General features: G+C 49.8%; 1 protein-coding gene across 1 annotated transcript; it reads right to left on the bottom strand.

Moving 5' to 3' along the window:
• Window positions 1-198: 198 nt before the first annotated feature.
• On the bottom strand, window positions 199-25,914 carry LOC309369798 (intestinal-type alkaline phosphatase-like). The gene is made up of 11 exons (XM_081911122.1): window positions 25,674-25,914; window positions 15,941-16,057; window positions 13,076-13,191; window positions 11,297-11,471; window positions 10,003-10,175; window positions 9,176-9,307; window positions 7,039-7,111; window positions 4,459-4,593; window positions 4,095-4,286; window positions 2,594-2,710; window positions 199-1,722 (listed from the first exon to the last, which is right to left on the bottom strand). Exons 1-11 carry the CDS (start codon window positions 25,732-25,734, stop codon window positions 1,460-1,462), a joined length of 1,554 nt encoding a protein of 517 aa, XP_081767248.1. The 5' UTR covers window positions 25,735-25,914; the 3' UTR covers window positions 199-1,459.
• Window positions 25,915-26,890: the final 976 nt, after the last annotated feature.

Here is a 26,890-nt window from a genome sequence, read left to right as displayed (position 1 = left end):
ACGGATAGCCTTATCACTTATGTCACTTCCAGAAGATGCTTGGGCTCAGAACTGGTTGATTCTCTGGGAGGAAGAATTCCAAGATGGAGGCGCAGCCAATCAGAAACCAAAGCAGCCGATCTCTGTGCTCCTGTCAGGCTTCGGGGAATCCGCTTCCTCCCCCCATGGCCGTAAATGAGCAGATCAAACAAAAGAGAATTCTTACCAGTTAGTTTCTTTAATAAACACAACAAGGGACAAAAAAAAGCCGCTGACCAGAATGGCAGTGATCCCAATTAAGTTCACTCCCTGATCCGTCCCTATTAATCTACATCACTCCTACATCTTGTATTCTGAGTTTGGAGCCTCTGTGTTTTCTGTTCTGACATTTTCGGAGCTCTCCAGGACTTTGGGGGAAGGGGGTGGATACTATCCAGAGACCGTGAATCTGTTAACTCTCTCTCTTCTAGTGTTTCTTCTGCTAGCTGTTCCCCATCCAGTATTTCCCAGCTTCTGCCTTCTGAACTAAGCCCCTCTGCAAACCAATGTTCCAAATCTATACTGTCCTCCTGCTCCTGGGAAGATTCAGGATCAAGGGGAGGGGGTAGCTCCCACCATTCTTACTCAGTGCAGCCCTCCTCATCATGGTCCCTGGCAGCTCCCTTGCAGTCCTGATCTGGAGCACAGGTGGTTATTTAAGAGACCGTTCCCAGTCAGACATGTCAAATCCAGGTGGAAGTGTGATGGTTGGGTTAGGAAGCATCACGTCACATCTCCATGATGACTGGCACGGAGTGGAGAATCAGCTGATGGGAAGGAGCCTGTCAGCTGCCCAAGGAACCTCTCCTTTCAAACTGCACAAAACACACACACACACACACACACACTGCTCCAGCCTCTACCTATCAATGCTAGTAACAATGATTACGAGAGAAAGAGGGGATTGGGGCACTGGAGGGTTTGAGCATCGCTTGGCATTCTAGAAGCTGGGCATGGTCTCCCTGCGGCATTCATGGCAGCATGCCTTTGGTACACTACCACCCACTCTTCAGGTCTAGGTAGGAGAGCAGCTCTAAGGTCTGAAGTTGAGCATGTCACCCTCTTTTGAGGCACCACAGTCTCCGCTGTTCCTCATTCCGACTCCTAAGCACCTGGAATCACTGGAATCTCACACTGCTCAGAGATTGGGGGGTAGTGCGCAACACTGGTGTCAGAAGTGGAATTCATGTTTCCTTGAAATGAGGGATACCCCTGCATGTGCTCCTGCATGTTCACACCGTAACTGGAACTGCCAACCCCACTTTTGGTGGAACAAGATGGAAGACATTCATTGATTCAGCCTTCAGTAGGATGGAGAACACTTGTTTAGCTTAAGAAGCAAAGCTCTTGAGGGTCTATTCTATGTGGCATCAGAGATGGAAGCGATGTCCAGAGGAGAGAAAGAGGAGAGAGATGTATCTAGTTGTTGTCCAGGGGAGGATTAACAGGCCCAAAGGAGCAAGAAAGCCAAGAGAAGAGTCACCAAGGTGGGCTTTGTCAACCTGGCAGAGTTAAAGTCCAGGCCATTCTCCTGGTATGGTTCTATGCCAGCAGCGTAGGCCATGACATGGGCAACAAACGTCTGCTCCTGCACCCCATGGAATAGGTGAGCCATGGGGCCCTTTGCCAAGATGGCCACGTCCTCGCCCCCATGGGTTTCCGAGTCAAGGGGCACCGCAGCTTGCTGGTGGTAGTCGTCACGCTCTACGGAGAGGAATGGAAGAACATAAGAGGCGGCTACTGGATCAGACCAAGGGCCCCTCACATAGGCCAACCAGATGCCTGGTGGAAATGCCTGTGGTTTCCAGCAACTGGTTTTCAGAAGCATTAGTGCCTATGACTGCGAAGGACACTGGACAGACTTAGGGTCTAGGCCACACATAATGTGGAAGATCAATAACAGGATCTCCCTTAGTTTCGGGGAATGGGTGGGTGTTACTTTAAAGCAAGTATGGAGTGGAGGGTTGAGCATTTTATGTGGATTGGTGCAACAATAAGTGGGTGGAGGCGTTTGAAACTCAGATCTGGAAAATGGCATAAAGGTAAAGGGACCCCTGACCTTTAGGTCCAGTCGTGGCCGACTCTGGGGTTGCAGTGCTCATCTCACTCTATTGGCCGAGGGAGCCGGCATACAGCTTCCGGGTCATGTGGCCAGCAGGACTAAGCCGCTTCTGGCGAACCAGAGCAGCGCACAGAAATGCCGTTTACCTTCCCGCCAGAGCGGTATCTATTTATCTACTTGCACTTTGACATGCTTTCAAACTGCTAGGTTGGCAGGAGCAGGGGCCAAGCAACGGGAGCTCACCCCGTCGCAGGGATACGAACCACCGACCTTCTGATCGGCAAGCCCTAGGCTCTGTGGTTTAACCCACAGCGCTACCCCTGTCCCGGAAAATGGCATACGGAGGGTTAAACACCACAAGCACCGCCGTCTCAATTAACACTCTTGGGTGACGTGTGCTGTGGCCTTGGAATCCCTGCCATAGAGTCAAACTAGCCTTGAATGTTGACCACACGCCCCATCCAGCCACCCCCTCCCCAGGCCTCCCCAATTCAGCAGCGCCATCCCTCTTACCGCTCTCTTCTTCGGTCAAATTGGGGCGGCCCTGGCTGGTGATCTGGTAGCCCGGCCCGTTCCCATACACGATGGATGTGTACGCCTTCATGTCTGCTGCTAATGCAGGGGCCAAGCCTGTGGAGGGAGCGTAGTGGACAGTGATGAATCTTCTTTCCAGGAAAAGGGCCGGTTTCCTTTCTGGGCACGCTCCCAAGGGCCGAATTCCAGTGGTGCCAAGGGCAAAAGTGGGCGGAGCAGGGCATGCCTGTTCTGCCTTCGTGTGGGAGACTGCTTTCTACACACACTCGCACACACCCCTCCCTAACCCCCATCCAGACAAGCGAGAGGCATGGTCTGGGTTCAAGGGCACATTCCAGCCAGGCGAAAACACCCATGGCGTGAAGCAGAGCCAGTGAAAGGCATGACCCAAGGAGAGGGTGGTGACGAGGGCCAGACAGAACTTGTGGACTCTCCTTCCTTGGAGGTTTTAAAGCAGAGTTTGGGTGGCTGTCTGTCATGGATGCTTTAGCTAAGATTCCTGCATTGCAGGGGGCTGGGCTAGATGACCCTCGGGGGTCCCTTCCAACTCGTCGATTCTATGATTTTATCCCTGGAGGGCCACTCAGCCTGTTAGTTCATCTAGTTCGATACTCTGAGCAGCAGAGGCCCTCCAAGATCTACAGCAGAAGTATTTCTCAACTCTACTAGAAAACATCATTTTTTTTTCCTAACTGGGGATGCCAGGTATTGAACCTGGGACCTTTGGCAGGCGAAACACAGGCTTTGCTCTCTAAGCCATGGCCCTTTCTGAACGCAGCCCAAGAGGCTGTGCATCCTCACTGCATTGTTACCACCATATTCTTCCAGCGGTTTGGACCACAGTACTGAAGACCTGCATGGAAGGCCTTTGGAAAATAGATAGCTGCCTTATGTTTAGCCTGGAAAAGAGGAGGCTGAGAGGAGATCTGAGAGCCATCTTCAAATATCTCAAGGACTGTCACATGGAAGGCAGAGCAAGCTTATTTTCTCCTGCTCTGGAGGGTAGGACTTGAACCGATGGCCTTCAAGTTACAAGAAAGGAGATTCCGACTAAACATCAGGAAGAACTTTCTGACATGAGGAGCGGACCAACAGTGGAACAGACTCCCTTGGGAGGTTGTGGGCTCTGTTTCCTTTGAGGTTTTAAAGCAGAGATTAGATGATCATCTGTTGTGGATGCTTTAGCTGAGATATCCCCACTGCAGAGGGCTGGACTAGATGACTCTCAGGGTCCCTTCCAATTCTACAATCCTAAGTCAGGACAATGGTCCATATAGCCCTGCACTGTCTGCACTGGCAGGCAGTGGCTCTCCAGGGCTTCAGAATGGGCTTCCTCAGTCCCATGTGAAGATCCTACAGGACCTTCTACATTCAAGGCAGGTGCTCTAACCCTGATCTACGGCCCTTCCCCCACACACACACACACTTCCAGCTGAGCCCACCAGAACCAGAACCGACGGGTTCCTCGCCAGCCCCATACCGAAGATGGAAGAGCCTCTCAGCGTGTAGCCACCAAAGCCAAAGACGTGGGAATGGTCAGCGGTCACCACGGTCAAGGTGTCGGCTTCTTGCGTCAGCTCCCCTGCCCGCTGGACAGCTTTGTCGAACTCCACTGCCTCAGTCAGAGCCTGCTTGGCAATGCCGTTGTGGTGTCCCAGGTCAATCTTGCCTCGTGCGGAGAAAAGGGCAACTTAGAAGGAGAGAGATCAGGGAAAACAGCTGCAATCGCCCCAGTTAATGGATCCCCCTTTCACTGAGCTGTTTACAAATTTTTAACTACAAGATCCCAGTCTGCTTTCTACCCAAACCCTGGTCAACGCAGCCCAGAAGATGCCCCAACTTATCTTCAACGAAGAGGTAGAATCCCTTGGGGTTGCGGCTGAGAATCTTTAAGGCGACCTCAGTCATCTCAGCCAGAGATGGGTCGGTCTGATTGTTGCGGACCAGCTCGTATTTCATGTCGCCGGGTTCAAAGAGGCCTGGGGATAACAGAGAGAACAACAGCCTGTTTTAAGTGCATCATGGGAGAAAGGACTGTTTTGAGGCGTGAAGCACGAGAGGATGTCCAAGAGTCAGCCGGCAGTAAATCACACCATTCAAAGTTGGAGTTATGTTTTTATTAGCAATAACATGATCTCTGCAGACTTGGCTGAGTGTCAGGCCTAATGAGCACAGCAGCTCGTCCCTGTGGGTCTGGCCCCCATGAAGCAGTTGCTGAGACTGAAGGCTCCTGCCTTCCTACCATTGTCTAAGTCCTCTCCAGGGTTTTCCCCAAGCAATCCGAGACTTCACCTGTGTGACGCTATTTTCTCCTCCGCGCTTTTCATGCCTCTCCTAGTCATAGCTGTCAACTTACAGATTTGAAAATAAGGGACCAGCAGCCTCGAAAATAAGGGATCAGCAGCCAAAATAAGGGATTTTTCGAACACAGGTATGTTCAATTTCTGAGCCCCTCCAAGCCAAAGGCAGAAAACCCAGCCAGCAGCCAAAGAAGCCTCAAGTGGTGGTTCCCACAGCACAGCAACCCAGCAAAGGGATACAGCAGCAAGGAAAACCACCGTCACCTCTCCGCTGGGAAGCGCTGAGCAAAGGCGAGTCCCCAGGCAACGCGGCCGATTTGATCGGCACAAGGCATGCAAGCTCCACCCCCCAGTCGTTCTTAGACTCCTTATTGGGTGAGCAACGCAGCCAAGCAACACAGCTGGAGCCTCCCTGGCTGGCAGGGAGGGAGGGAGAGGAACTGCTTCCTTTGAAACCCAGGAAATTTAAGGGACATCATCAGTAAGGGACAGCAGCGGGACACAGTGCTGGGATAAGGGACTTTCCCGCCAAATAAGGGACAGTTGACAGCTATGCTCCTAGTTCTGAGAGACCAGGGAAGAGGGGAGCTTGTCACAGGACGAGTAGGAGACACCTGGGACTCTTCAGCAGCCTGACTCATCTCCGCCTCTTGGCCTCTCCTGCTTCAGCCTCTGCCTCTGATTCTAGACTTCTCTCTGCCACAGACTCTCCCAGCTCACTGAGCCCTGTTACCTCTTCAGCTTCCGACACCTCCTCTTCCCACTCCTCTCCCTCTTCTCCGTCTGTCCACTCAGTGTCATCCCACCACCACTCCCCAGGTTCTGAGTCTTCTGCCCTTGGGGATTCCCTAGCTGGTTCCTCCCACCATTCCTCTGCATCCAACCAGCCCAAGACAGAGAATTTGTCAGAAAAAAGAATGCGTTCCTAGTCCGCTCCAAGCCACAGTTCACACAATCTGGCAGAACCAAGTGCTACAGCAGAGGTGGGGGACCTCCGGCCTCTTGGCTTAAATAAGAACTATCCAGGGTCCTGTTTTGACCTGTGAGGCTACTTTTGTGAGGATACCCAGAGCTTACAGGATTAACAGCTCAAGGGAAATGACGTCCTGTCACTGGGGTGTGTTCGCATCTTTGTTATGTGAACGTTTTTACTTTCTGTTTTGGCTGCGACAGGAGAAGCATTTCCCCTGGCTGTTGTCATTTTGCTGCTGTACAATGAACGCTTCATAGAATAGAGGAAGCCGTTGTACGAGAGTTTTACTGCATGGCTGAGATTCCTTCCACACAGGCACACCACTGCGCAAAATTCTCTGCTGTAGCCGGGAGAAGCAGGTTGGCGCAGTGGAAGCGGACTGGACGCCATAACAGTCCCGCTGTTGGAGCCTTGACAGACTCTCAACGGAACACTTTCTCCAAGCCACATCCACCTGGGCATCATATGTGAAGCCAGGTGTGGGGCAGGTAAAGAGATGGCTGCAAAGGAGCCCTCGGGAGCTCTGAAGTTGTCGTGCTGTCAGGTGATTGACAGGCCCCAGCAGCTTGTCTCTGGGGCTGAAAATGGCTCCCCACCCCAGGGTTACAGCTTTTCCTAGAAGGCACCATTTTGGGTGCAGTGGGACTGGTGAGAGGAGAGAGGTGCTGGTTCTGAAGGCTGTGCCACAAAACCCTCACTCCTGGAATTTCACACATGTCGTGGGGCTTCCCTCACTCCCCACATGAGGAAACATTCACACGTGAAGAGAGACACAGGGAAATCTGCAGCCCAAAGCAGTTCGGTCCAGGATTTCTGCTTGATTCTCCTGTGCATATAAACCGGTCTTAAACGCATTCTGAGAAAAGCGCTTCTAATCGCTGCAACAGGGAAGAGCGGTGAGTGATATGTATTTCAAGACAGGGCTGAATAAGGCTGTGTGTGCCTTTGAAGCACATTCAAAGCATATTCTTTTTCTCAAAGAATTCTGGGCACTGTAGTTTGTTAAGGGTTGCTGGGAATTGTCACTCTGCGAGGGGTGAACTACATTGCCCATAACCCTTTGAGGGAAATAATGTGCTTTAAAGCTGTAAGCTGCCTAAGACACCATGGATGAAGAAACTGGGAGGCAAATGGGGATCTGAACCCGTTACCCATGAGGCGGCTCACAGCTGGGTCGTCTGCAGCACTCAGCAGCTGTGTTCGGTTCCAGACGTACTTGGTGCCCTAGGAAGAAAGACAAAGAATTGAGGGGATATTTTCTACACCTTTCAGGCCCAACGTAGCTTGTCATATCCACCGCAGCTTAAAATGTCTTTCCTTTTGGAGAATATTTGCCTGTCTACACCAATACTGTCCCCATGTTAAACCCATTATCATTTGGGCCAGCATCACTTATGCAGAAACATGACCTGACCAGAAGACTGGTAAGAGCCACTTTTGGAGTTCCCTAATGGCTGGCTGTTGAAGTGAAAAACAGCTCCAGAAAAGGCACAAGGAGGGCTCTGCGCATACAGTAAAAAAGATTGAGCTGAGTAAGTGTTTCCAAGGATTGTGGTTGGATAAGAGATTGTGGGGTGACGGGGTGGCAGAAGGTGGATGGGGAGAGAATGAAATGGCAAAGACTGCATATTTGGATTTGATATCCCGCTTTATCACTACCCGAAGGAGTCTCAAAGCGGCTAACATTCTCCTTTCCCTTCCTCCCCCACAACAAACACTCTGTGAAGTGAGTGGGGCTGAGAGACTTCAGAGAAGTGTGACTGGTCCAAGGTCACCCAGCAGCCGCATGTGGAGGAGCAGAGACGCGAACCCGGTTCCCCAGATTACGAGACTACCGCTCTTAACCACTACACCACACTGGCTCTTTCCTACACAGATATTTTTCCTATATTTTTCCTACACAGAGAGCATTCCAAGCTCTCGCAGAGTGTTAAAACTCCGTCCAGAAATGCATTGCTGAATAAAGTCTGACTAACTGGGAATTGGGTGTGAGCTTCCATACTTGAACCCACAAGGGGAAATTCTCCCCACATGACTGGCAGCTGCTCTCCAAATGCTGAAGCAAAAAGAGCTCTCTGTCATGCGCTCCTTTTAACTGGAGGTGCCAAGATTTGAACCCGGCATCTTTTGAATTTAAGCATGAGCACAAATCTTCTGAGCTGCAGTCCCTCCACCCCCCCTGATGGCTGGCTGTGTGGCCCAATGAGACGCACAGACTAAATAACAAGACCCCCTTTGGACACACCCAGCATTGACCTCTTATCTCATAGAATCATAGTTGGAAGGGACCTCGAGGGTCATCTAGTCCCACCCCCTGCAATGCAGGAATCTCAGCTACAACATCAGAGACATTTTATCCTTCAGAGAACTGCATGAGCTGCAGTTTCATAAGGGCTGCTGAGAATTGTAACCCTATGGTGCCCGAAAATCTTTGCGAGGGGAAACGTGCTCCAGAGGTGTACAATGTGTGCACAGCCAAAGTACATTGCAAATGATGTTGCACAACACGTACACACCTGCTTCCCATTGAAATAAATAAATTAAGGTCTTGTATATATAATAAATGTTCATAAACGTACCAAGCAAACACGTACATAAATATCTGAACCATATGTCTGAAGCAGCGCAGGAGGGCAGTCCTGGAGCCATTTTGGCTCCCAATCTGACCAAATGTTTTCTCTGCAAGGTCAAAGGAAAATTGTCTTTTCCTTCACAAATCCTGTCTTAAGGGTATATCTGTGTATGAATGGGGTGAACTTGTGGCCTGGCTCAGGACTGGCCAGGCTCCCCAGGGTAAGCATTAACAGGTAACCTGCCAGACAGGAGATAAACAATGACAGGAGGTAAACAACGCACTCAGATTTCTGCTGTAGACCGCCCTTTCTGTGATGTAGGTATGATGTATCTGGAGGGGGGTGGTCTTGAGCTACACCCCTTCTGTGATGGGGTATGATGTTTCTGGGGGTGGTCTTGGACTCCAAGGCGGGCAAATTAACATTATATAAGGGCGGACACACCTTGGTTCTGGGTCCTCCTCCTTTCCTGGGTGTGAGGGGAACACCCTGTTGCAACAGATCAATAAAGATCAGGCTTACTAGCTGCTTTGCTTCTCAATATTTTCTGGTTGGCCTCTGTTCTTTTCTCCGACCGATGGAGAACCTACGAAGGACTCTATAAGGGCTCTTGTGTCCCCCATAAGGGAATAAGGGCAGATTTCTGTTTATTACACCATCCTCGTGTCAAGTCCACAATTCCAAAAGCAAAAGCATTTGGGTGCGATAAACTTACCGGCGAGGAGTTAAGCCACTCTGTGATGAGGTTCTTGCCATCCAGGCGTATGCCCTTGCTGGAGTTGGTGCTGTACTCGGGGTCCTGAGTGCCCGCTGGAGTCATGTACTTCCGGCCGCCGCCCAGGATCACCTGTCAAGAAAGTCACACATCGCACGAAGGGTTGTGTGAATGTGCACACAAGCGAAATCAAGCACTCAGGGGAGCCATCTTGGCAGGAGATTTCCCAGGTTTGAAGGGACCCAGGGCAAGGACACCTCAAGAGGTGCGCTGTAGGAATGGATTTACACAGGCACTTGGAGAGGATATATGATATAGTTATTATCCTTCCTTGCTCGAGTGGGTGAGATCAACAGAATACCATGTTTTGCGGCTTAAACTTGGAAGCTAAAACAAGGTTGATTTAACCTTCTGGAAGCAATAATCCAGGATGCTTTTTTTAAGACAGGGTAGTTTCCCTGGTGTCTCCCCTTTAAAACAACATTGTTTTGTGAAGAAGTAAAAGTAGTATTTACTTACATAACCTAAGCCTTGAAGCAGCAGTTATGGCAGAAAAATGGAGGGGGAGGTTTATAACTACTATCTAAGTTACAAAAGTACAAAATGTAAGTTCAGAATGTGTGGTCAGCGATGGGGAAGAGGCAGACGCCCAGGCAGGAAGGAAGAATGCAGTGTTACAGCTGCAGGGAGTCACAAGTGGGGAGAGGATACAAGGTTGGCAAAAGCTGCCCCACAGCTTACCCTGAGCAGGATAACAGAGCAGAGAGGGCAGGAGTGGATTGCAAGCCCAGAAAGGTGGAGGTTTGCTGCCCCTCTCCACAACCCACCGTCAGGTTGACGTTTTCAACAAGTTGCTGAGCGATGTCCTTGCAGCCTTCTGAAATTGCTGAGGTGGGCATGTCGGCGTCCGAGTACCAGTTCCGGTTCACCACGTGGGCATAGTTCCCGGAGGGTGACGCATGCTGGACTCGCGTGGTGGTCACAATCCCCACAGACTTTCCTGAAATTGGGCAGAGAGAGAGAGAGAGATTGTCTGCAAGAGGGACTGTCTGGGCCAGGCAAGAGATCCTCATTGAACTGGGGTTTCATCTTTGATCAGAAACTTGGAGGAAGGAGAAGACAATGCTTCTGGGCATGTACAGTACTGAGTGCCTCCCCTAAGTATGAAAGGACCATGCTTACCATCTACATCTCTGGGATTAAGGGTTTGCAAGTGTGAGGGCAAACCCTGAGCCCAATAAGACGTAACTAAGTTGGGGGGGGGAGGGACGCAGGTGGCGCTGTGGGTTAAACCACAGAGCCTAGGACTGGCCGATCAGAAGGTCGGCAGTTCGAATCCCCGCGACGGGGTGAGCTCCCGTTGCTCGGTCCCTGCTCCTGCCAACCTAGCAGTTTGAAAGCACGTCAAAGTGCAAGTAGATAAACAGGTACCGCTCCGGCGGGAAGGCAAACGGCGCTTCTGTGTGCTGCTCTGGTTTGCCAGAAGCGGCTTAGTCATGCTGGCCACATGACCTGGAAGCTGTACGCTGGCTCCCTCGGCCAGTAAAGCAAGATGAGCGCCGCAACCCCAGAGTCGGCCACGACTGGACCAAATGGTCAGGGGGACCCTTTACCTTTACCTTAAGGTGGGGGGGGGGAGCACAGACAAAAAAAACATTTCTTTAACCAAGTGTTGGGTTGCTGCCCCCTGGTGGCCTGGAGGTGTTGTGACTCCTTACAAGCATTGGAGAGCTCTAGTCAGATAAACCACCCAGATGGGCTGGCAAATTGATTCCATCAACTCCTGAACCCCACTTCCTCTGATGTTATTTTTAGCTGTACATCTTGGGCAAATGGATCTGCCACAAACTGCTCTGCTCCACCTCCATATCCAAGAAGGCTGTGACCCAGGGGCCCTATGCTGACTCAAAACATTTCTCTTAAAGCATCAAGAAGACCTAGCAGGCCGGGTGTTGGACACAACATACATTGAAGCCACATGGCTTCCCCCAAAGAATCCTGGGAACTGTAGTTTACTCCCAGCGCCTGCTAGTAGCTACAGTTCCCAGGGTTCTTTGTGAGGAAATAAAAGTGCTTTAATCCCACCCCTCGTGCGAATGAGACTATGTTTCTCCATCTTACCAGCTGCACGGGCTCTCTGCATCACAGACACAACTTCGTTGCCAACTGTCGTGTTACACTGGCTGACCCGGGCAGCTGCATTCAGCCCAATAGTTTTGTAGTTGCCCTTCACCCCACAGAGGTAGGCGGTGGCGGTGCCAGCACTGTCGGGCACTTGCCGGTCCACGTTGTACGTCTGCCAAAACCAAAGGAGACGGGGCTGGGAAGAAGAATAAAGGCTGCCCTCTCACACCCTCCAGTGAGCTGTTGGGAGGCCGGCCCTACTGTTGGGGTAAGGGAATGGTAGGCAGCCGTTTCCTGCAGCCCATGAACAGGACGTGAGAAAATTGCTTGTGACATGGCATTTCTGTCAGTGAGAACAGTGTCACGTACGCAAGAACATGGCAAAACCACATGGCTGAAAGCTAACAGCTGACCACCACAGTGAAAAACAGCTGAGATAAGGTGCATGGAGGGCTTTGCACGTAGAGTTTGAAAAAGTGGGTTGAGTAAGCTTTTCCAAGGATGAGAAATTGTGGGGTGATGGGGTGGCCGTAAGGTGGTTGGAAGAGGATGAGACAGCCAAAGTGACATGTTTTTCCACTATAGTGTGTGTGCCACTGGTAAGGTCTGGCAGACTCTTAGGACTCCGTCTGGTAATGCATTACTGAATACAATCTAATTAGGAATTGGGTGTGAGTCTCCACACTTGAACACCCAAGGGAAATGTCTCCCACACTTGCTCCACTTGCATTGATGGTGGGTTCTCTGTGGTTCCTCAACCACACCTTCACTAAGGCTGTAGCTCAGTGGCAGAGCATCTGATTTGCATGAGGAGGAAGGTCCCAGCTTCCACCCTCAGCATCTCCAGTAAAGAACCCCTCTCTCAACCACTGGAGAGAGGCTGCCAGTCATTGCAGAAAACACTTGACAGCAGGTGAAAATTCAATCATGTAATGCTTTTCCATGCCCAATGAATGGGAAAATGTGATATAGCTACCACAGGTCCTTTACTCTGCTGCCTCTTCCAGCAATGCTCCCCAAACCAACTTGCTTAAGACTCATAGCTGTCAACCATCCCTTATTTGGCAGGAAAGTCCCTTATCCCAGCGCCGTGTCCCGCTGCTGTCCCTTATTGATGATGTCCCTTAAATTTCCTGGGTTTCAAGGAAGCAGCTCCTCTCCCTCCCTCCCTGCCGGCCAGGGAGGAGGGAGGCTCCAACTGCGTTGCTCACCCAATAAGGAGTCTAAGAATGACTGGGGGGTGGAGCTTGCATGCCTTGTGCTGATCAAATCGGCTGCGTTGCCTGGGGACTCGCCTTTGCTCAGCGCTTCCCAGCGGAGAGGGGACGGTGGTTTTCCTTGGTGGTTTTCCTTTGCTGGGGTTGCTGCACTGTGGGAACCACCACTTGAGGCTTCATTTGGCTGCTGGCTGGGCTTTCTGCCTTTGGCTCAGAGGGGCTCAGAAGTTGAACATACCTGTGCTGGGAAAACCCCTTATTTTGGCTCCTGATCCCTTCTTTTCGAGGCTGCTGGTCCCTTATTTTCAAATCTGTAAGTTGACAGCTATGTTAAGACTGCACTTGGCAGTTGCATGCATGCAAGGTGTGAGCTTGAGCTATGAACCTTGCCCAAAGAAGGTGCAGTCAGTACAGGCTTCACCTGCTGAATTACTGCCTGATTGGCCTCAAGTAGAGAAAAAGAACCTTCTCAGCGGAAAGGAAGGCACGATTCCCAGAAAGCCATTTGTCCCACACACCCCCACCCCGAACTGCAGGGACAAGCGTAGATGGAAGGCACCTTGGAAAGAGCCACGTAAGGGAAGGCGTCCATCGCCAGAGGCAACTGGGGACTCAGCTGGTTCTTCATCTCTCCCTTCAGGATTCGGGTGGCGGTGATAGTGGGGAGGCCCATGCCTGACAGGGAGACAGAATGAGAAGGTTTGCAGCCCATGGGATCCTGACACAAACACTCTTATGCCCCATAGTACACAGTGTTCCCAGAGCACTTTCTTCCCAGAGAAACGACATCTATTTCACACTCCCTGACTTCACCAAAACAAAAAATAACCCAGCTTAAGGCAGCAGAAGGAAAGATGGTTTGAAAGAGGGATTGGTGCTTTGGATCAACTATGAAACTAATAAAGCTTATACCCCAAGGCCCCCGATCCCAGAGGGCCCCCAGAAACAGCTTTAGTCTACATTGCTTACAAAAGTTGGGTCTAGTAGGATCTATACACAGGAATAAAATGCTATAAATAAGGCAGAAATTAAACCGTTATACCAAAAGAAAAAAAACTACTATGGAAAATCACAAAGAATTTTTTTTTTTGCTCTTCATTGCCATCTGGTGTTGCATAACACATTCAAAATGCTGGGGTTTGGTGTTTTTACTAATGTCCCCAATTTGAGTTGCATGACTCAAATTGATTGCTTTGTTTTTGGTATATATTTAAACAACCCCAAGGCTTGAGACTCAGAAGCACAGCTGTTGTAAAGGTGGAGTGTTGCGTTTAAGTTGGCTGTTCTGCTGCGGCGGATGCATCCCTCCCCTTTTAAACAGAGGTCATAACAAAGAGGGATAACGATGAGTTCATGCAAGTCCTCAGGCGGATCCCAAAAACGCAAACTTGTGGAAAATTTGTGGAGATCTGTCATGGAACAACCCAATTGAAGAAGATGACAGAGGTTACCCAGAGCTCATTGCTGGCTGTGAAGGGGCCCCTGTGACAGTTCAGGAGGCCCCAAATGTAGGTCCACCACTGCTTGCACCCCAGTTTTTGACCAGAGGCAAAGAGGTTGCACTCAGGTTCTGACTGCAGGCTCCCCATTGGAGTGTGTGGCTGACCATAGTGAGAACAAGATACTGTACCAGATGGGACTTTGGCCTGACCCTGCTGGCTCTCCTTAGCAAATTCACAGGAAACAAAGTTGGGGAACATGAGTGACAGGCTATTTATTGGGACAGAGTGATTTTTGCAGCTGTTGTTAAAGTTGCAAAACAACAAAGCACGGGACAGAGCAACGGAGAAATTTCCGAAACGATAATGGGATATCAGCTTCACCCAAGGCATGACAGATAACAGCAACAAACAGGAAAAGATAGACATAACATTTTACAAGGACAGGAAGAAACACCACGGACAGAATAATTGCCACACACAGGAAGAACAAGGTTATAGTTAGAGTGCCTCACTGGTAGTTCTATAAATCACTTAATGTGTCAATACGAATAGAAGATATTAATATTGCAGTTATTGTATAAGAGATTATTACTTTGACCGATATGAAACTGGAATTAATAAGATTTTGGAACACAAAAATAAAGAAAATACGGTAATCAAACCATCAATTCTAGCATGCGGGGTGGGGGCACCTAAATTATATAATTCGGTATTTGAACGATTGGTATTAGTAATTGTATTATACTTTGGTATTGTTATAATGAGGATATAATTGGATTGTAGTTGAAAATTAATAAAAATTATTATTATAAAAAAGAGTGACACATTGACGTTGCACTCACGGCCTGCTTGCCATAGGTTGGCCAGTGTGAGAAATGATTGTTGAAATAGGTGGGACTTTAGCCTGATCTTCTTACGTTATTAATTTATCTCACTTAATTTGCATAACCATCAGTTCCCATAATCTTCGCAGCCTCCGGAATTGTTTCCTTCCTGACTTTGGAACCAGAGTTTCCTTGAATTGTGCACGTCAAGCACGTCAAGAGTCCAAAGAAGACTATTGACAACACGACCAGCAAATCATTATGGCACACACCTTCTGAACATTTAATGCCAGTTAATGAGAGCCATTAATGCACAGATAGCGTTTCCCTTGATACAGGACTCCTGTCCAAATCGGTTTATCAGCATCAAACACAAGGTGGAGGAGGAAAGCAAGCTTCTGCATCCTTGGGGCTGGCTCTTGGAAACGCAAGGCTCAGGGAAAGGAGCTTGTTTGACTACGCAGCCTTCCCAACCAGTGGCATAACATGTGGGGGGGAGGCCACGGGGCAGTTGCCCTGGGCACAAAATTGTTAGGGGCGCAAAATCCCAACACCTGGTGCTGCCTCAGTACAGCTGCGTGCTTCCATCACTGGGCTCCGTTGAAAACAGCTTCTCCTAGAACCAGGAAGTGACCTCTCCAGACAACGGAATGATTTTTTTTTTCCCTATCTCTGTGGCTATGATCTCCTGGGTGACACAGAAGCCATTAGGCCAGTGATAGCCAAACTTGAAACTTGGCTCTCCAGCGGTTTTGGGACTACACTTCCCATCATCCCTAGCTAACAGGACCAGTGGTCAGGGATGATGGGAAATGTAGTCCCAAAACAGCTGGAGGGCCAAGTTTGACAATCACTGCATTAGGCAGTTGAATGCGCAAGCGTACTCTGTCTGTTTCTTTCCTTCCGTGTTGCCCCGGGATCTGGCAACCCATGCTACACCACTGTTCCCAACCTGGTGCCCTCCAGGCATTTTGGAGCCCAACAACATCAGCAAAGCATCAGGTTGGGGAATCCTCGGCTTGGGAGTGTTGACTTGGTTCTACACTGGGACTGACATTGTTCTGTGCGCACTTAGGTCTGCATGCACAGAGAGAAGAATTTATTCTCGCTCATGTTACACAGACAGGGGAGCGCAACCCAAGCGTTTTGCCCGCTTACCATCTCCCAGGAAGAGGATGAGGTTCTTAGCTTTGTAGTGCCGGGGACGGAGGCTCAGGGCTTGCTCGATGGCCTTGAGAGCCTGCTGGTTCCAGAAGGAGGGCTTCTCCTCTTGAGCTTGAGGAACGGAAAACAACAACCAGGAATTAGGGTTGGCAAACAGGCAGTGCAAACCTTTCTTATGGTTAAGGGGTGATATGATAGGTAAAGGTAAAGGTAAAGGTACCCCTGCCCATACGGGCCAGTCTTGACAGACTCTGGGGTTGTGCGCCCATCTCACTTAAGAGGCCAGGGGCCAGCGCTGTCCGGAGACACTTCCGGGTCACATGGCCAGTGTGACATCGCTGCTCTGGCGAGCCAGAGCTGCACACAGAAACGCCGTTTACCTTCCCGCTGGTAAGCGGTCCCTATTTATCTACTTGCACCCGGAGGTGCTTTCGAACTGCTAGGTTGGCAGGCGCTGGGACCGAGCAGCGGGAGCGCACCCCGCAGCAGGGATTTGAACCGCCGACCTTTCGATCAGCAAGTCCTAGGCGCTGAGGCTTTAACCCACAGCGCCACCTAAAAGGATGTCACATAGAGGAGGGAGAAAGGTTGTTTTCTGCTGCTCCAGAGAAGCGGAAACGGAGCAATGGATCCAAACTACAAGAAAGAAGATTCCACCTAAACATTAGGAAGAACTTCCTGACAGTAAGAGCTGTTTGACAGTGGAATTTGCTGCCAAGGAGTGTGGTGGAGTCTCCTTCTTTGGAGGTCTTTAAGCAGAGGCTTGACAACCATATGTCAGGAGTGCTCTGATGGGGTTTCCTGCTTGGCAGGGGGTTGGACTCGATGGCCCTTGTGGTCTCTTCCAACTCTATGATTCTATGATTCTATGATTCCTCCAGATGACTGGTTTATTGAACTTCATCCTGATCTGCTTCCACAAAGCCTACATGAAGGATAGATTGGTTAGCATTGATTTGTCTGCAGGGAGGATATACACCTTCCCATTCATAGAAGCATAGAATCATAGAATTGGAGGGGATTCCTCCAATTCTAGTCCAACCCCCTGTAATGCAGTAACCCCAGCTAGATCATTCACAAGAGATGGTCATCCAACATCTACTTAAAATCGCCAAAGGAGAGTCCACCACCTTCCAAGGGGGTCTGTTCCACTGTCAAGCAGCTCTTACTGTCGGAAAGTTCTTCCTGATGTTTAGTCGGAATCTCCTCTTTGCAATTTAAATCCATTGGTTGGGGTCCTGCCCTCTGGAGCCGCAGAAACAAGCTTGCTCCATCTTCCATGTGACGGCCCTTTAGATATTTGAAGATGGCTACCATATCTCCTCTCAGACTCCTCATATCCGGACAGAACATACCCAGTTCCCTCAACTGCTCCTCATATGGCTTGATTTCCAGATCCCTGACCATCTTGGTCGCTCTCCTCTGCACACATTCCAGATTGTCAATATCATTCTTAAACTGTGGTGCCCAGAACTGGATCAACGTTTGTTGACCACACACTTTTCAGCACACCTGCTTGCTTGTCAGTTTCCAAACTGCACAAAGTTTGCTGTTGTTTAAAAAGTGGATTTGTTGCCCTAGGAAAGCAGAGCCACTTTAACTGCACAGACCTTAATGTCTAGTATGTGCTCGTATTCCTCCTGCAAAATACTGGCAGCCTGGAAGCAACCTTAGTAATCACATGCAACCTGCAATTAACTGGTGAGGGAGAGATTGCATATCAAATCCCCATAAAAAGAGGAGTGTTGAGGCCTGGGGAACCAGGAATGAACAGCGTGTGGGATAAATCAGCCTCATATAACCAACATGCTCAAGTCTCATTATTGCATGAAGGGGTTAAGACCATAAAGTAAGCTGTCCTGCCAGGCTTAGCTTGAACGCTTCCCCTCACCTTGGTTTACCAAACTCTGTTCTCCCACTTCCTACTCTTCCACCATACAAACCCTACCAGTAAAGAGGTCTAAGCTGGATGCTCCAAGCTTCGACTGTGTGCTTCAGCAAGCCATCTTTGTGTTTCTATACTGTCAGGGAACTGACATCTAAAGCGCCGCAGGTGCAAAGGCTCCCTGAGGTTGAGAGAGCAGTAGCAGCGGAAGAGGGAACCAGTAGAGGGCGAGCAAGAACTCCAAGGGAAAGTGAGTCGGAGGGATGGCTCAGAGACGCTTCAAGCGAAACCAGTGGGGAGGTCTCAGGACCTCCTATAGGGACACCCACACCTCGACGGAAACTGTCACGCCGGGAGGCCAGACGACGTGTTTCCGTTAAGGAGCTTTTATGTTGGAAACGTTTCCGAAAGCAGCCACTTTCGGATTCTACTAGTGATTGACGCAGCCATGCTGGAGGGGCTCCGTCACAGGCAGAGGTTTGAAAACCTGATCAAACTCTGAGGGACTTGCATTTTACGCACAAGCAGCTCATCGTCCCATCACAGCAATCCGAAAGTCACCGAAAGCCAGCTTGTGCAGAGAGAAGCATCATGAGCAACCCAGCCGGAACCGGGGGTGCAGGAGCAGCTGGAGGGGGTCCAAGCCTGGAAGAAAGGTACAGAGCGTTGGAGATCCAGTTGGCGCTGCAAACGGCGAGGCTTGAGGAGAGGAGGGCTCAGGATGCAGAAAAGGGAAAGGAGAAAACCACCCCGCTCGCCAGAAAGGTACCAGGATTGGTGCAGAAATTCGGGGGGGATCCCAGGAACTATCATGCCTTTAGAACAGAGACGCAATACGCTCTAAACTTGCAGTTTGATGACTTCCCCGACGAGGAATCGCGAGTGGCGTATGTGATTGGCCATCTCGAATCCGGGGCGAAAGATTGGGTTAGACCCCTGATGGCAGCGAATAATGAGATCTTAAAGGACACGAGGAAGTTTTTTCGTGCCATGGACCTGATGTTTTCCAGCGATATTGAGCAGGGGGTGGTGCGAAGGCAGTTAATGGCTTGCCAGCAAGGAAGCAGATCTGTCCGTGAGTACTGGACTGAATTTACTATGCTGATTCATAAATTGGGGTGGGACCTATCGGCGGAGCCCATCCAAATGCTTTTCGAAGAGGGGCTTTCTTCAACCGTCAAAGATGAGCTTTCCCGGGGGCCCAGGGCGGAGTCTATGGACCAATTAACCAAATCTGCGCTGGCCATAGGAGCGCGCCAGGAGGCGAGGGCTTTGGAAAGGCGGGAAGGGAAAGGAGACCGTTGGAGGGAGTTCCGCATTCCAGACATTCCAGAGCCATCTTTCCCGCCGGCAGAGCCGATGGAAGTTGGAACAGCGCGGGCGTGCGCAGTTTCAAATCCCAGTGAAGGGCGGAAGAAGGAGGGAAAGAGCGCCAAGAGATGTTATCTCTGCCAACAGCCAGGGCACTTTGCCAGAGTCTGCCCACAAAGAAAGGAATGGCAAGGGATGGCAGGAGCTGTTGGGGGAAAGGAAGAGGAAAGCAAGGAGCAAGTAAAAGCCAACGCCTGGCTGCCACCGTCGGGGCACAGCAGCCAGGCCAAAGAGCAATGAAAGTGCCCATGCCAGAACCTCCCAGACCTGCTTTAGTGATAGAGGTGTTACTAGAACTGCCAAACGGACACCCACTAAAGGTCAAGGCGCTTTTGGATTCAGGCAGCTCCTGTAATTTCATGAGTAAGGAGTTTGCAGCTGAGCACCAGATACAGACCATCCCTTTAAGTAACCCCTTGCAGGTGACTACGATTGACGGCAGAGAGCTGTTGGGGGGAGAAGTTAGCCAACAGACTGTCCCGATGATAATGAGAGTGGCAAGGCACACCGAACAGATAGCGTTTAATGTGGCCATCCTGGGAGGAGCGCCCATCATTTTGGGGATGAGCTGGCTGGCGCTACACGATCCGCTAGTGGGCTGGCATCAGAGGGTGGTCTCCTTTGGGTCAGCGCATTGCCTAGAACACTGCAAGGAGGGGAAGGTCTCGGGAGGAGACAGAGTCACCCTAGCGGGGATGGAAGTGATGGGCAAAGGGAAGGTGCCCCCGCAATACGCAGATCTGAGCAACGTATTCAGCGAAAGGGAAGCAGACAAACTGCCACCGCATAGACCCTTTGACTGTCAAATCAACCTACTCCCAGGGGCCCAACTCCCAGTAGGCAAGCTGTACGCCATGTCAGACAGGGAGATGCAGGAGCTGAGGGAGTTCATTGACAAAAACTTGAAGCGAGGTTTCATCAGAGAGTCCCGAGCGGTGGGGGGCAGCCCAGTGTTTTTTGTGGACAAAAAGAACACAGACAAACCGAGACTGGTGTGTGACTTTAGGGCCCTCAATGCAGTGTCGGAGCCCCTGGCTTTCCCTATGCCCCGAATTGACGACATTTTGACCAGAGTAAGGAAGGGAAAGATTTTTACAAAACTGGACCTGCGGGGGGCGTACAATCTGATACGCATAAGGAAGGGAGATGAATGGAAGACCACCATGTTTACCCCTTTGGGAGCCTTTGAATACCTCGTTATGCCCTTCGGTCTACAAGGGGGCTCCGCCTGTTTTCAAGCTTTTATAAACCACGTTCTGGGACCTTTGCTCTACAAGAACTGTGTGGCCTTTTTAGACGACGTGTTGGTGTATTCGGAAGATGAGGAACAGCATGTGAGGGACGTTCGAGAAGTGTTGGGCAGGCTGCAAGCCAACCAGCTGTGGGTGAAACTGGAGAAGTGCCAGTTTCATACCAAGGAGGTGGAATTCCTGGGGTACCGCTTGTCAGACAAGGGATTGGCCATGGATCCAGGCAAGGTTCAAGCGGTACTGGAATGGAAGACACCGAAGACCAAGAAGGACGTGCAAAGATTCTTGGGGTTTGGGAACTTTTATCGGAAGTTCATCAAGAACTTTGCCCACTTGACGGCGCCCATCACCGACTGCCTCAGCAGCAAGAAGAAATTTGTTTGGACGGTGGAGGCGGATCGAGCCTTTGAAGAACTGAAAAGGGCTTTCGCCTCGGAAGAACAACTTCTGCATGTGGATTTACAAAAACCCATGAGAGTGGAAACAGATGCATCCGACCGGGCTATAGGGGCGGTCCTTCTTCAACCGGGGAGGAGTGCGTCGGAGTGGAGACCGTGTGCATTCTTCTCGCGGAAACTGAATAAGTCCGAGAGGAATTACACGGTGTATGACAGGGAACTACTTGCCATTCACGAAGCATTCCGGAGGTGGAGACATTTATTAATTGGGGCACAACACAAGGTGCAAGTGTGCACCGACCACAAAAATTTAGAGTATTGGAGAACAGCTCGAGTGCTCAACCAACGACAAGTGAGATGGGCACAGGAATTCTCCAAATTTAACTTTGAGATTTGTTATGTGCCAGGCCCAGAAAACGTCAGGGCGGATGCGCTCTCACGCAAACCAGAATATTGGGAAGGGGAGGAGGTGATCGAAGAGAGACATGTCATCCCGGAGGACCGCTGGGTGTGTGGGGCGGCGCTGGTGGGGCAACGGGAACTGGTGGAGGAAACGGAAAATGATGAATATGCCCAGGATAAGCTCAGAGGTCTCAGGGGGGAGGGCGAGAGCCCCGGAGGTTTTGAGGAAAGAAATGGGGCATTGTATTACAAAGGGGCACTGTATATACCCGAAGGTGAATTGAGGGGGAGAGTACTCAAGCAGTTGCATGATAGCCCCACGGCGGGACATTTTGGGCAACACAAAACCATGTGGTTGGTTACCAGGGAATTTTGGTGGCCTAAGGTGAGGGAAGATGTAAGGGAGTATGTAAGAGGGTGTGACCAATGTCAGCGAGCCAAAGGGGAAAGAAGGGCGCCGGCAGGGTTATTAGAACCTTTACCCACACCAGAACGGCCTTGGGAAGCGATATCAATAGATTTTATGACGGATCTGCCAAGGTCCAAGGGGAAAACAGCCATCATGGTAGTAGTAGACCTGTTAACTAAGATGTGCCATTTTGTAGCATGCTCACATGCAGTCACAGCGGAAGAAACGGCGAAGTTGTTTGTGGAACATATCTTTAGGTTGCACGGGGCTCCCTCGAGGGTGATCTCAGATCGAGGCAAACAATTTACTTCCAGGTTCTGGAGGAAGCTCATGAGCTTGCTACACGTGGAAGTTAATTTTTCAACTGCCCGGCACCCTGAAACCAACGGGCAGGCGGAAAGGGCAAATGGCATTCTTCAACAATATCTTAGGTGTTATGTCAATGACAGAGAGAACGATTGGGTCGAAAAGTTGGCGTTGGCAGAATTTGCCTACAATAATGCGGAGAATGTGTCCACAGGGATGAGTCCCTTTTTGGCTAATTACGGGTGTCACCCCAGGGCATTTCCAGGGGAAGGAGGGGAGAGATGGAGCGTTCCAGCGGCTGAACATTTTGTAGAAGAGATGGAAGCCATCCATCAGCAGCTCCAGCTCAACTTAGAAAGGGCCAAGGCACAATATAAGAAGCAGGCAGACAAGAACAGAAGGGAAGGTGAAACCATAAGGGTGGGGGATCAAGTGTGGTTGTCAACCCAAGGGTTGCCGTTCAAAGGGGGTTGTAAGAAACTGAGGCCCAGAAGATTGGGACCCTTTGAGGTGATTCAGCAGGTCAACCCGGTAGCTTTCAAACTCCGATTACCCAACCACATGAAATTGCACCCAGTGTTCCACAGGTCGTTACTGTCACCATACAGGGGGGGACGTGAAGGGGAGCACGTCAGGGGACCAGCCTTGGAAGAGAGGGAACGCCGCAACCATGTAGCGGAAATCCTCGATTCCAGGTGGAAGGGTAATCAGGTGGAGTATTTGGTGGCGTGGGAAGGGGAACCGGAGTCAGAAAACACCTGGGTAAGTGCAGAGGAAGTCAATGACGAGGTTTTAACAGAAACGTTCCACCAAAGGTTCCCGAGGAAACCTCAGCCTATAGCAAGGTTTAGGAGGGAGTATTTCGGCACCACCGATGAGGAAGAGGAAATGGAAGGGTTCGCGGAGTCGGAGTTGGAAGATGGAGTGGACTCTGATGACGAAGAGTACCTAGAGAGTAGGAACAGCAACAAGTGGAAGGAAGTGTTCGCGACGTCGGAAGATGAGGGAGGTTCTTTCAGGGGTTTTACCTCCTCACCGCCAGTAGGAGAGGAGACGGGAGGGGGTGAAGGGGGCCCTGGAGGGGAGGTGGATGTCAGGGAACTGACATCTAAAGCGCCGCAGGTGCAAAGGCTCCCTGAGGTTGAGAGAGCAGTAGCAGCGGAAGAGGGAACCAGTAGAGGGCGAGCAAGAACTCCAAGGGAAAGTGAGTCGGAGGGATGGCTCAGAGACGCTTCAAGCGAAACCAGTGGGGAGGTCTCAGGACCTCCTATAGGGACACCCACACCTCGACGGAAACTGTCACGCCGGGAGGCCAGACGACGTGTTTCCGTTAAGGAGCTTTTATGTTGGAAACGTTTCCGAAAGCAGCCACTTTCGGATTCTACTAGTGATTGACGCAGCCATGCTGGAGGGGCTCCGTCACAGGCAGAGGTTTGAAAACCTGATCAAACTCTGAGGGACTTGCATTTTACGCACAAGCAGCTCATCGTCCCATCACATATACAAATAATTGAGAAACATTTACCATTTTGGAACCAAAGCTATACTGCCTGTCTTTTCTTGCTGCTGTATGGAAAAGCACATGAATCTGACCTTTGAAGAGTTTGTAAGTAAACCATTTTTAACTTACCAAATGTGTGGTCTCTTTCTATGCTAAGGGAAGAGGAACTTTGGAAGCAACTTTAGAAGGGGATATTTTAAAGGTCGCGCAGTCTACATTTCCACGCTTTACTTTGCTGCTTGTTTTGTGATTTTAAATTTCTGCTGGGGCTCTCTCACCAAAGGGTACTTGCCCCAAGCCTTGATCTAGGCAACCAGGGAATTCTCCTTTTTATTTTACCATACCTACATTTTTCTTCCAACCAAATACTAAAAACAAACACAGTGAATGGAGAACTTGCTCCAGGTATAGAACTTGCTTATTTCAACTTCAAACACCTGCTCCAAATGGGGCCGTAGACTTTGGACCGATTCATCCAGGCAATCACTACTGAACCTTGATAAATTTTATTACACCCAAGATGTTTTTCCTGGCAGCCAAAACAAGTGTCTATTTTAGGATGATTCTAGAGAGTGATTTAATTTAATTGGCTTTCTTTATCACTTATCCAGTGAAATCAGTGCACATGACACTTACAAGGTGCAGAGTACAAGAGGCCCCTGCCCCAAGGAGCTTACAATTCAAAATTCAATACACCTGAGGGGATGGGAGGCAGGAGAAAGCAAGGAAGGAATGTGCAATTGTCTCAGTTATTTCTGTGGCTGGGAGCATAATTCCAAAGTAAGAACTCTTAGACAGAAAGGTAGAAACATAAGCTGTTTTAGCTGTGCGTAGTAATTAGAGAGACATATTTTTTAAACATAGGAAGCTGTCGTGTTCTGAGTCAGACCATTGGTGCAAGAGTGTCCCCTCCCCCAATTTTAATAGGTACTTCCGCAGTTTTATTTTGCAGTGTTAATATCTTCACTATTATTATTATTTTGGCACACTGCCCTGAGACTTTCTCAACCGGAGGGCAGAATGGAAATTTAAAATAAAAATAAGTCCCCCACCCTCCATGCTCAGTAGATATGCTCAGTAACACAGACATATTGGTTTGAAGTTGAAAATGCAAGTTACAATACCTTGTTTCTTCAATTTTAGAGCCCATCCTCTTTTTCAGCAGACATTCAGCAGAATATACCAGTATCTGATAAGGAAATTATTTATCTGTAAACCCTCGACAAGTGGAACTTGATATGCAACATATTGGAGAGAAGCCAAGTGTATCACTACTATTAATGAACGACCAGATTGGGGAAGGGAACTGATGGAAGAATAATTTAATAAGAAAACAGAACAGTCCTTTATGTTTTATCGGAAGGGGTGAAATATGCTGATCTGTATACAGTGATCACAGAAATTCATTGAATCATAGGACTGTAGACTTGGGACCCAGAGGGTCATCTAATGATAATAATTGTATTATTATTATTATTATTATTATTATTATTATTATTATTATTACCCCATCCATCTGGCTGGGTTTCCTCAGCTACTCTAGGTGGCTCCCAACAGAATTTTAAAAACACAATAAAACATCAAACATTAAAAATTTTACTGAACAGGACTGACTTCAGATGTCTTCTAAAATTCAGATAGTTGTTTATTTCCTCGACATCTGCTGGGAGGGCGTTCCACAGGGTGGGTGCCACTACTGAGAAGGCCCTCTGCCTGGTTCCCTGTAACCTCACTTTTTGCAGGGAGGGAACCGCCACTATGCCCTCGGAGCTGGATCTCAGTGTCCAACTCCCAGCTAAAGCATCCGTGACAGATGGCCATCCAAACTATGCTTAAAAACCTACAAGGAAGGTAAGTCCACTCTGATGTATTTCAATGACTTTGGGTCATGTTTCAGGGGTTTCCATAGCAGGTGGGAACTGCAACAAAAGAGACCCACTCCAAAATCGCTCAGTGCCCCTGAACTTCACAGTACACACCAGGCAATAATTCCAGTGGGGCAACTTTCCTCACCAATCCCAGCTGGAGAGATTTCTCTTGATACATCCAACCTGCCCATTCTGAGGACACCACAGGAGATTCTGGGCATGACCCGAACACCCTAATCTTTCTGCACCCTGGCCATGTCCATCTCCCTAAGCTCTGGTACCAACCCAGTAGAGTGGATGATGGGCAGACACAAGCCTCACAACCCTGCCACATTACCTGGGATGATGGCACCGGCGAATGCCAGCCCCAGGCAGAGAGCCAGTCCGGAGAGCCACATTGCTGCAAATGGAGTGGAGCTGTTTCAGGGCGAGCGGGAGAGATTTCAGGAAGCTCTGTGACTTATAAGACTAAACCCAGGGAGACCTTTGGACACTTGGACAGCTGCAAACCATCATTAGTGGCACCCAGATTCCTCCCTTCACCAGACCCCACCCTGGGGAGTTTCACAACTGCTGCTGGCAACAGGAAATGTGCAATGGTGCGGTCATCAAACCAGTTCCAAGGCTTATGGCTCCAGTCCTCACGTTTTAAGAGTGCTTTCTCTCTGCCCCCAACTGTTTCTCCTCTTCCAGAGCCAGTGTGGTGTAGTGGATAAGAGCGGTAGTCTCCTAATCTGGGGAACCGGTTCGCGTCTCCGCTCCTCCACATGTAGCTGCTGGGTGACCTTGGGCCAGTCACACTTCTCTGAAGTCTCTCAGCCCCACTCATCTCACAGAGTGTTTGTTGTGGGAGAGGAAGGGAAAGGAGAATGTTAGCCGCTTTTAGACTCCTTAAAGGGAGTGAAAGGCGGGATATCAAATCCAAACTCCTCTTCTTCTTCTTCTTCTTCTTCTTCTTCTTCTTCTTCTTCTTCTTCTTCTTCTTCTTCTTCTTCTTCTTCTTCTTCTTCTTTCCATTGTCTTCTTCTCACTCTTTTTGGGCTCTGCCTAAACTTTTGTCTCACTTTCCTGCTTTCAGCCAGGCCAGTTCCTTCCTGTGCCTTCTGTTACAGATGCTCCTAATATCTTAAACGGGACGCGGGTGGTGGTGTGGGTTAAAACACCGAGCCTAGGACTTGCTGATCAGAAGGTCGGCGGTTTGAATCCTCATGACGGAGTGAGCTCCCGTTGCTCGGTCCCTGCTCCTGCCAACCTAGCAGTTCGAAAGCACGTCAAGTGCAAGTAGATAAATAGATACCACTCCGGCCACATGACCCGTGCTGGCCACATGACCACATGACCACATGACCATGTGCTGGCCACATGACCCGGAAGCTGTACGCCGGCTCCCTCGGCCAATAAAGCGAGATGAGCACCGCAACCCCAGAGTCAGCCACAACTGGACCTAATGGTCAGGGGTCCCTTTACCTTTACCTTTAATATCTTGAACAGCTCCTATTAGCCAAGGTAACTTGTCTTTCCTTCTTCCAAACTTTTAAGATTCTCCCCCATCTT

The sequence above is a fragment of the Podarcis melisellensis genome (assembly GCF_964234715.1).
Source record: "Podarcis melisellensis genome assembly, chromosome: 5".
In the NCBI taxonomy this organism is placed as follows: domain Eukaryota; kingdom Metazoa; phylum Chordata; class Lepidosauria; order Squamata; family Lacertidae; genus Podarcis; species Podarcis melisellensis.
The sequence above is the reverse complement of the archived record's forward strand: the minus strand, read 5'-3'. Positions and strand labels throughout refer to the sequence as shown.